Source organism: Eptatretus burgeri, chromosome 12, assembly GCF_056783735.1.
Source record: "Eptatretus burgeri isolate ZD-2024b chromosome 12, Ebu_testis_v1, whole genome shotgun sequence".
Classification (NCBI taxonomy): domain Eukaryota; kingdom Metazoa; phylum Chordata; class Myxini; order Myxiniformes; family Myxinidae; genus Eptatretus; species Eptatretus burgeri.
The window spans coordinates 84,691,970-84,704,355 of record NC_140972.1 but is presented as its reverse complement, the minus strand read 5'-3'; the positions used below and the strand labels follow the sequence as shown (position 1 = coordinate 84,704,355).

Sequence of the window (12,386 nt, the reverse complement as noted above, 5' to 3'; positions counted from 1 at the left end):
CAACTCAGAACACAATTTCAAAAAGCCGAAGAGAAGATGCCGTCCCACCCTCCCTCCCCCAAGTTGGCTTTCCTGAGAGCAATTTGATGTCTTTCTTTATGTCCATATGACCCCAAAGGTTATCTCGAGCACTGCAAATGCAGTGCCCATCATCTAATGTCTGGAAGAGGAAAGAAGAAGAAAAAAAAAAAGAAACAAGAGAAAGAAAACATTGGACTGATGAGCACAGCATTTGCAGCAATTGAAATCCTCCAGATGAGACCATTTGTGAATGTTAGTGGATAGGACAACCGATTTTATAATCGCCGATAAAAGATTACATGTGTGCAGATGCAACTCCCTGTCTGCAGAGCATTGTGGACTCTATTTTTAATTGGATTTCACAAATCACACTGAACAACTCAGAAACTAACCTGATACTTATTAAGTATGCTGCCAGTGTAATGATGATGTTATTATTCGGTAAGACGTCACAAAGTAAACGCAATGCAATACCGAGCCCCTCCACCTTCTTGCCCATCCGTCCCCACCCTCTGTCACGCACGCACAACTGATGCTTTGAGAACGAGACACCTCTGAAAGTTTAAAATCGTTTTGTAACATCAACAGCAACTGAACAAGTATGCTGTCCTGTTGAACGGCACAAAGATTTTATGTGTGTGTGTGTGTGTGTCACAACAATGCTCAAAAGTCCTAACAAGGAAAGGCTCTCAGCTCGTTCAAGAGTGTCACTTAAGAGCAACGTGTTTCCTATCAGTACAGCACTTCAGGTGTGGAAACAATGAACGGAGCGACAAAATATATTCAGAATAGCTATTCGTCTAACTTGAACCATTCGTCTTGCGACAAGTGAGGCTCGTGCTCAGACATGCATTACATGAGTGTTAAAAAAGAAAGAAAACAATGCATCACAAAGGACTAATCGCCGAGGAATACAGGTATTGTAAGAGTGTGTTTTCTTTGTTGTTCTTTTTATTCAAACCATACAGTTGGCAAGTAGGCACGAGACAAGAAATGAGGTCGGCTTCATTTCCATCGGCTCCATGTGTTACAAATAGATGCTGCACAGCCTCAGTTACAAATCGTACACCTTTCCACCACCACCATTCACCTGAGCAGTCTCTTTGCCAGATAACGATGCGAGAAAGCCGCGTTTTACAATACCTTTTCATCGAACTCCACGAGCACTCACGGCGCGTTACAAAACGCAAACAAAACGAACCAGGGAAGGGATGATTGCCAATGAGAACCCACTCCAGAAGGTGATAGTGATAGACATCCTCCTTATGCAGTTTAGAAAGGGGACGGCAAAACGTAGCTGCTGATAAGATAAGGAACTCGATAGTGGAAGCAGGCTGCTCGAGTTATCCGACCGAAGTTGGCCGCTTGAAGCTGGTCATGCTGCCCATCATTCACCCGGTGTTGAAAAGATCCAGCGATGCAATGCCCTTTGGCCTTGGCACATCTGAAATCTTTCTCTGCATTGTGGTCATGCTCCGCCAATCAAAGAGGCGAAGCATTAAGTGTCGGTATTCCGAACAATTTAATAAATTTTTCACCCATTTTTCGAACCATGGGACTACTTTGAGCCACAATCATCCGCAAAACATTAATTTTTGAATTTTTTTTTTCCTCGTGCCATTCCTACATGTGGAGTACCAACCGTACTCCATGATACATTTGATGCCGAATAAAAGCTTTTAATGAATGAAAAAAAAATATAAATCTTAAATGTACATTTTTAACCCGATCAAAGAATGTATGTGACAATGAAATGACACCGATTTGAAAGTTGTACTCTGCTGCATGTATGATGCGGGACGTATTGATCTGCTAAAGTGGCTTTCGGCTTAACCCACGCCGGTTGCCAAAGACGATCGTATTTTAATCTCAAAGAGGTACAATTTGCACGAAATCAACAGAAATAAACAAGAGGTTTTATATCAAATGCTGCTTTGTTCTAAAGATGGAGTGGTCGACCATTCTTATTTCAATGATAATTAATTAATTAATTAATTAATGGAGAGTACTATGTGGAATTGATGAGATAATTGTGAAAATAAATTAAACGATGTGGTGACCTATAAATGTCACTTCTTGATTCATGTAATATCGTAAAATGGAAGGAAGCATTTTCCTTGTGGCTTATTTCTCTCTTTCTTCTTGCAGTGATCTCAGGCTCACGGAGCGGTTTGAACATGCATCAATCACATCCAGGACAAAGACTTCAGTAGATATCGGTGTACTATTACACGACTTACAAGGCCATTAGTAAATAATGGACAAACATACATACACTGACGGCGTAAGCGATTTGATCCTGGGTTGCACACGACGTGAGCCAGTGGTTTTGATGAGAACGCTATCAGGCGAATCGGAGGCTCGCTGTGGAATTTCGACAAAATGCTGAGAATCCATGGATATCTGCGCAATAAAAAGCAGTCTTCTTGCTCAAGCATGAGACGCGTCAGATACATGTACTTTCGCACACCCACACGCAGTTCCATAAAAAGATTAAATGTCTCTCTCAAAAAAAAAAAAACAATTCCACCAAATAGATAGGGCTCAAAGAATCTGAGCTCAGAGAGTCAGAGAATCCATCTCAATGACAAAAAATAATAATAAAAAGAAAGAAAAAAACAACCTCGGGATGGAATTAGAGCTCTGAGCCGCTCGGCCTTTTGCTCGCTATGAAATCAGACATGACGTGGGAATTTTTGTGAGCGTGGTGCAGCGGCGTCGTGCTGACCGGCGGTCGCACGCAACCAGTCGCATGCTCAGCCAAAGAGTGCAACCGGTCGCGACCAATTTGCGGCCACCTCTGATCTTCGGCTCTTTCGTGTCTCGAGTTGGAAAGAGCTCATCGCACGATCACACGGCAGAGCACGGATCCTCGCTACTCCATGTCACGTCTGCAGGCAGCGCCACATCAAAAGTGTCGTGCAAACCCACATGAAGCTTCACCCATACTTGTGCAGAATTCCGCGTAGTGTAGGCTTCGGGGGGGGGGGGGTAATGATGTCCGGGCACGGTATAGCTTGATATGGTACAGCTGTACATCATCCTTCGCAGTGAAGGATACACTCGATGTTGTGCCACGTGAAATGTACCTCTCCTGCCATGTTGGCTCATATATCGAGAGTGCATCAGGGAATGCCAAGATACCTCCAGGATTGGACCACACATGGTGGTAGGGCGAGGGGATCGTTAGGTATCCGATACAGTTATAAGTAGTGTGCCATGTAGCACAGCCGAGTAAAGTATAACGGTGTTGTACAGTGTGGCAGAGTTTACAGTGCTGTGAAGCACAGTGTACACTACTGTGCAGTCAGTGGCATCGTACCTGGATTTCCCGTGTGTGGTACGCGATCACCAAGCCGATCAGGAGGATGGTGGAGAGGCTAATAAGGCATTTGAGCGCGAAAGAGTAGGGGGAATCCTGCAGGGCATAACATGGGAAGGGAAGGGGGGGGTTATATCCGTGACGGGGGGGGGTTATATCCGTGACGGAGGGGATAACCAGACGCACATGCTCCGAGGCAGGTGTTGTGGAGTCTCCGGGGCGTTTCCTCACCTTCCCGTAAATGGCCCACGACAGCTCGGTCTCGATGACCATGACCAGGATGCCGAACATGCCGAAGATGAGTGCGTAGTCACTGAGTCGCTTCCGCTTCTCGAAGAGTGCCCGCCGGTGTCCGAGCTTGTACCCGATGTTCTGGTGCTTCTTCTTGGGCAGCTTGTGCTCGACCTCAGGCGGTGCCGCCTCGGGCCGCGACACCACGATCTCGGGCACCGTTCCGTGCAGGGGCTGCAGGGGCTGCGCCTCGGCTTCTGCGTCCTGAAGGTTCCGCCGCGACGTGCTCAGGTGGGTCAGGGGCTTCATGACCCCGCCGTTGTAGCGGCAGCTGCTCATGGCGATTTCCGTGAACGGGTTGCTGTCGCGACGCGCTTGCTGCTGTTGCGACGGCTTCCCACCGGCGCATGGCGTGGCGGACACTTCACCCAGGTCCAGCTGGATGCTGTGCCGGGAGGTGCACGGCGACGGCACGGCGGGCTTGTGCAGAGCGCCGCAGCTGTCTCCGCGTGTCGAGTTCGCTTTGAGCTGCACTTCCTGCCCGGACTCACTGGAATCGTAGGAGAGGAGCGGTTCGTTCATGTCTCGCTCTCTCGAGCTTACCCAGCCCGAGCAGCACCGGCGTCGCACCACCTCCCGGAGCTCGGCGGGGGAGGCGGAGCCGAGTGTGCGAGAGTCCGTTAAAAGGCGTGGTTTATGCTTTGCGCTTCGCCGATTGGACGATCCGCGAAAGTTGGGCAGCGAACGGACTTGTGAGCCCGCCTTCGATACGAAGCGCCGTTTCTCATTGGCCGCTCTATCAAAACACGATGCATGACGCGCGGCGGGGGAAGCCGTTTGGAGCGGGGTCCCGCGTTCGCTCCTTGTATCATTTGGGGGTTTCTCCCTCAATCCCCCCCCCCGCCCCACCAACCCCACATATAATATGCAATCAAATTTCCCCCTTTCCCTTCGGATATCTTCCAGTTAAATCATGATCCTTTGCACTTAATCATTGTTATAAGGATATTTGCTGCAAGCAGGTAAAACATGTTTCTGTTGCAATGCGTTTCTCAAAAAGAAAGGATGCGCATGCCGTACACACACACACACACACACACACACACACACACACACACACACACACACACACAACGATCGTCTTGCAGATCCGCCTTTACCAGAATGCGCCATTGCAGCTGACGGTGAACACAATCCCGTGTGCTCCGAGCACTGTTTGCCTCCTCTGGTTTTCCCACGCATCGAGAGCCTGCCCGGGAATTGACCGCGAACTTGTTCACGAGCGTGCTCCTTGACCTTTTGTCGACCCAAAACTGGAGCACCGAACGTATTGGTTGTGCTGGTGACTTGTTCATCATTTAATATATGGTATTTCTGTGTGTATATACAATGGAATATTAATTTCATCACATTCGCATCTGAGCTGTCTTGCCTGGCCTGAGGATTTAAACCCTAACCCAGCGATATTTAAACTGTCGTTCACGTGCTTCACAGGTTGGGTGATTCATCTTGAATGTGTGCGCCGTCGTCCCTTGGATGGACCGTTCAAATGGGCGTCCCGTCTGCCGGCATCACTTGGTGGACGTTATAAAATATCCTTCGCGAAGAGGAGGCGAGCTATCACCGGCACCCTGAACAAATTACAAATTCCTGCCACAACCTCTAATAGTTGAGCGTCAGGCCTGGTGAGCCGGTTCGTGAAAGAGTTTGGCCAAAAACTCGCCCCCAACTCCACAAGAACGTGGCAATAATTGAGGCCGTTTATTAAAGAAGAAGAATATTAATTTTCAGATATTATAAGATTATTTAATAAATCCACAATTTACTGAATGCCTGCAAGGATGGTGCATACACCAGACAGTCAGTCGTACAGTGTGGTACAGATCACATCAAAGGTGCACCATGCTCATCAGAGCGGTACTATGGTAAACCACATGTATGGTATTGTGACACACCACATGTATGACAATGTGACACCACATGCATGATATTGTGATACACTACATGTATGATAATGTGACACACCGCATGTATGATAATGTGACACACCACAAGTATGACATTGTAACACACATGCATGATATTGTGACACACCACATGTATATTGTGACACATCACATGTATGATATTGTGGAACACGACATGTATATTGTGACACACCACATGTATGATATGACACCACATGTATATTGTGACACACCATATGAATGATTTTGTGACACACTACATGTATGATATTGTGACACACCACATGCATGATATTGTAACACATCACAAGTATGATATTGTGGAACACCACATGTATGATATTGTGACATCACAAGTATGATATTGTGGAACACCACATGTATGATATTGTGACACATCACAAGTATGATATTGTGGAACACCACATGTATGACATTGTGACACCACATGTATGATATTGTGACACACGGCATGTATGATAGTGTGACACAAGTATGATAATGACACCGCTTATATGATATGACACACTACATGTATGATATTGTGACACCACATGTATGATAGTGTGACACACCTGAATGATATTGTGACACATCACATGTGATATTGTGATACATGACATCTATGATATTGTGACATGTGTTATATTGTGACACACCACATGCATGATATTGTGACACATGCCATGTATGATATGACACCGCATGTATGATATTGTGGAACACCACATGTATGATATTGTAACACACTACATGCATGAGATTACACACCACATATATGATATTGTGACAACACATGCATGATATTTTAACACACCACATGTATGATATTGTGGAACACCACATGTATGATATTGTGACACATCACAAGTATGATATTGTGGAACACCACATGTATGACATTGTGACACCACATGTATGATATTGTGACACGGCATGTATGATAGTGTGACACACAAGTATGATAATGACACACCGCTTATATGATATGACACACTACATGTATGATATTGTGACACCGCATGTATGATAGTGTGACACACCTGAATGATATTGTGACACATCACATGTGATATTGTGATACATGACATCTATGATATTGTGACATGTGTTATATTGTGACACAAGACATATATTGTGGCACACCACATGCATGATATTGTGACACATGACATGTATCATATGACACCACATGTATGATATGACACTTTTATGATATGACACCACCTGTATGATATTGTGACACATGCCATGTATGATATGACACACCGCATGTATGATATTGTGGAACACCACATGTATGATATTGTAACACACCACATGCATGAGATTACACACCACATATATGATATTGTGACAACACATGCATGATATTTTAACACACCACATGTATGATATTGTAGCACACCACATGTATAATGTTATGACACATGACATGTATGATATGACACCACATGTATGATATTGTGGAATACATGTATGATATTGACACACATTTATGATATGACACCTCATGTATGATATTGTGACACACCACATGTATGATATTGTGACACATGACATGTATGATATTGTGATGCACTACATGTATGATATTGTAATAAACCACATGTATGATAATGTGACACACAGCATGTATGATATTGTGGCACACCACATGTATGATATTGTGACACACCACATGTATAATATTGTGACACATGACATGTATGATATTGTGATGCACTACATGTATGATATTGTAATAAACCACAGGTATGATAATGTGACACACAGCATGCATGATATTGTGAAACACCGCATGTATGATATTGTGACACTCCACGTGCATGATATGACACACCGCATGTATGATATTGTAACACTGCATGTATGATATTGTGACAGACCGCATGCATATGACACACCACATGCATGATATTGTGAAACACCGCATGTATGATATTGAGGCACACCCCCTGTATGATATTGTGACACACATATGATATTGTGACACACCACATGTATGATATGGTGGCACACCACAAGTATGATATCACACACCACATGTATATTGTGACAGCATGTATGATATCACACACCACATGTATATTGTGACACAGCATGTATGATATTGTGATACACTACATGTATGATAATGTGACACACCACATGTATGATATTGTGACAACACCACATGTATGATAATGACACACAGCATGTATTTATATTGTGGCCGACCGCATGTATGATATTGTGACACTCCACGTGCATGATATGACACCGCATGTATGATATTGTAACACCAAATGTATGATATTGTGAAACACTGCATGTATGATATTTTGGCACACCGCCTGTATGATATTGTGGCACACCGCCTGTATGATATTGTGGCACACCGCCTGTATGATATTGTAACACATCACAAGTATGATATTGTGGAACACCACATGTATGATATTGTGACACTCCACGTGCATGATATGACACACCGCATGTATGATATTGTAACACACCACATGTAAGATATTGTAACACACCACATGCATGATATTGTAGCACACCACATGCATGAGATTACACACCACATATATGATATTGTGACAACACATGCATGATATTTTAACACACCACATGTATGATATTGTAGCACACCACATGTATAATGTTATGACACATGACATGTATGATATGACACACCACATGTATGATATTGTGGAATACATGTATGATATTGACACACATTTATGATATGACACCTCATGTATGATATTGTGACACCACATGTATGATATTGTGACACATGACATGTATGATATTGTGATGCACTACATGTATGATATTGTAATAAACCACATGTATGATAATGTGACACACAGCATGTATGATATTGTGAAACACCGCATGTATGATATTGTGGCACACCACATGTATGATATTGTGACACACCACATGTATAATATTGTGACACATGACATGTATGATATTGTGATGCACTACATGTATGATATTGTAATAAACCACAGGTATGATAATGTGACACACCGCATGTATGATATTGTGACACTCCACGTGCATGATATGACACACCGCATGTATGATATTGTAACACTGCATGTATGATATTGACACACCGCATGCATATGACACACCACATGCATGATATTGTGAAACACCGCATGTATGATATTGAGGCACACCCCCTGTATGATATTGTGACACACATATGATATTGTGACACACCACATGTATGATATGGTGGCACACCACAAGTATGATATCACACACCACATGTATATTGTGACAGCATGTATGATATCACACACCACATGTATATTGTGACACAGCATGTATGATATTGTGATACACTACATGTATGATAATGTGACACCACATGTATGATATTGTGACAACACCACATGTATGATGACACACAGCATGTATTTATATTGTGGCCGACCGCATGTATGATATTGTGACACTCCACGTGCATGATATGACACCGCATGTATGATATTGTAACACCAAATGTATGATATTGTGAAACACTGCATGTATGATATTTTGGCACACCGCCTGTATGATATTGTGGCACACTGCCTGTATGATATTGTAACACACCACATGTATGATATTGTGGAACACCACATGTATGATATTGTGACACTCCAGGTGCATGATATGACACACCGCATGTATGATATTGTAACACACCACATGTAAGATATTGTAACACACCACATGCATGATATTGTAGCACACCACATGCATGAGATTACACACCACATATATGATATTGTGACAACACATGCATGATATTTTAACACACCACATGTATGATATTGTAGCACACCACATGTATAATGTTATGACACATGACATGTATGATATGACACACCACATGTATGATATTGTGGAATACATGTATGATATTGACACACATTTATGATATGACACCTCATGTATGATATTGTGACACCACATGTATGATATTGTGACACATGACATGTATGATATTGTGATGCACTACATGTATGATATTGTAATAAACCACAGGTATGATAATGTGACACACAGCATGTATGATATTGTGAAACACCACATGTATGATATTGTGACACACCACATGTATAATATTGTGACACATGACATGTATGATATTGTGATGCACTACATGTATGATATTGTAATAAACCACAGGTATGATAATGTGACACACAGCATGTATGATATTGTGAAACACCACATGTATGATATTGTGACACTCCACGTGCATGATATGACACACCGCATGTATGATATTGTAACACTGCATGTATGATATTGACACACCGCATGCATATGACACACCACATGCATGATATTGTGAAACACCGCATGTATGATATTGAGGCACACCCCCTGTATGATATTGTGACACACCCCCTGTATGATATTGTGACACACATATGATATTGTGACACACCACATGTATGATACGGTGGCACACCACAAGTATGATATCACACACCACATGTATATTGTGACAGCATGTATGATATCACACACCACATGTATATTGTGACACAGCATGTATGATATTGTGATACACTACATGTATGATAATGTGACACACCGCATGTATAATATTGTCGCACACTACATGTATGATATTGTGACAACACCACATGTATGATAATGACACACAGCATGTATTTATATTGTGGCCGACCGCATGTATGATATTGTGACACTCCACGTGCATGATATGACACCGCATGTATGATATTGTAACACCAAATGTATGATATTGTGAAACACTGCATGTATGATATTGTGAAACACTGCCTGTATGATATTGTGGCACACCGCCTGTATGATATTGTGACACACCACATGTATGATATTGTAACACATCACAAGTATGATATTGTGGAACACCACATGTATGATATTGTGACACTCCACGTGCATGATATGACACACCGCATGTATGATATTGTAACACACCACATGTAAGACATTGTAACACACCACATGCATGATATTGTAGCACACCACATGCATGAGATTACACACCACATATATGATATTGTGACAACACATGCATGATATTTTAACACACCACATGTATGATATTGTAGCACACCACATGTATAATGTTATGACACATGACATGTATGATATGACACACCACATGTATGATATTGTGGAATACATGTATGATATTGACACACATTTATGATATGACACCTCATGTATGATATTGTGACACACCACATGTATGATATTGTGACACATGACATGTATGATATTGTAATAAACCACATGTATGATAATGTGACACACAGCATGTATGATATTGTGAAACACCGCATGTATGATATTGTGGCACACCACATGTATGATATTGTGACACACCACATGTATAATATTGTGACACATGACATGTATGATATTGTGATGCACTACATGTATGATATTGTAATAAACCACAGGTATGATAATGTGACACAGCATGTATGATATTGTGAAACACCGCATGTATGATATGACACACCGCATGTATGATATTGTAACACTGCATGTATGATATTGTGACACACCGCATGCATATGACACACCACATGCATGATATTGTGAAACACCGCATGTATGATATTGAGGCACACCCCCTGTATGATATTGTGACACACATATGATATTGTGACACACCACATGTATGATATAGTGGCACACCACAAGTATGATATCACACACCACATGTATATTGTGACAGCATGTATGATATCACACACCACATGTATATTGTGACACAGCATGTATGATATTGTGATACACTACATGTATGATAATGTGACACACCGCATGTATAATATTGTCGTACACTACATGTATGATATTGTGACAACACCACATGTATGATAATGACACACAGCATGTATTTATATTGTGGCCGACCGCATGTATGATATTGTGACACTCCACGTGCATGATATGACACCGCATGTATGATATTGTAACAAAATGTATGATATTGTGAAACACTGCATGTATGATATTTTGGCACACCGCCTGTATGATATTGTGGCACACCGCCTGTATGATATTGTGACACACCACATGTATGATATTGTAACACATCACAAGTATGATATTGTGACACATCACAAGTATGATATTGTGGAACACCACATGTATGATATTGTGACACTCCACGTGCATGATATGACACCGCATGTATGATATTGTAACACCAAATGTATGATATTGTGAAACACTGCATGTATGATATTGTGAAACACTGCATGTATGATATTTTGGCACACCGCCTGTATGATATTGTGGCACACCGCCTGTATGATATTGTGACACACCACATGTATGATATTGTAACACATCACAAGTATGATATTGTGACACATCACAAGTATGATATTGTGGAACACCACATGTATGATATTGTGACACATCACAAGTATGATATTGTGGAACACCACATGTATGACATTGTGACACCACATGTATGATATTGTGACACTGCATGTATGATAATGTGACACACCGCATATATGATATTGTGACACACTACATGTATGATATTGTGACACCGCATGTATGATATTGTGACACACCTGAATGATATTGTGACATCACATGTGTGATATTGTGATACATGACATATATGATATTGTGACACACCGCATGTATGATATTGTGACATGTGTGATATTGTGACACATAACATATATATTGTGGCACACCACATGCATGATATTGTGACACATGACATGTATGATATGACGACACCGCATGTATGATATTATGACACCACCTCTATGATATTGTGACACATGCCATGTATGATATGACACACCGCATGT

General features: G+C 41.9%; 1 protein-coding gene across 2 annotated transcripts in view; it reads right to left on the bottom strand.

Moving 5' to 3' along the window:
- LOC147016026 (small conductance calcium-activated potassium channel protein 2-like) overlaps positions 1-4,234 on the bottom strand; it is a 420,626-nt gene extending 416,392 nt beyond the window's left edge. For both annotated transcript variants that reach the window (XM_085848716.1, XM_085848717.1), the window contains exons 1-2: positions 3,575-4,234; positions 3,344-3,439 (exon numbers count right to left, since the gene is read on the bottom strand). In XM_085848716.1, the coding sequence (XP_085704842.1) occupies positions 3,344-3,439; positions 3,575-4,156 (678 nt within the window). In that variant the 5' untranslated portion in view covers positions 4,157-4,234. The remainder of the gene's footprint in view (positions 1-3,343; positions 3,440-3,574) is intronic.
- Positions 4,235-12,386: the final 8,152 nt, after the last annotated feature.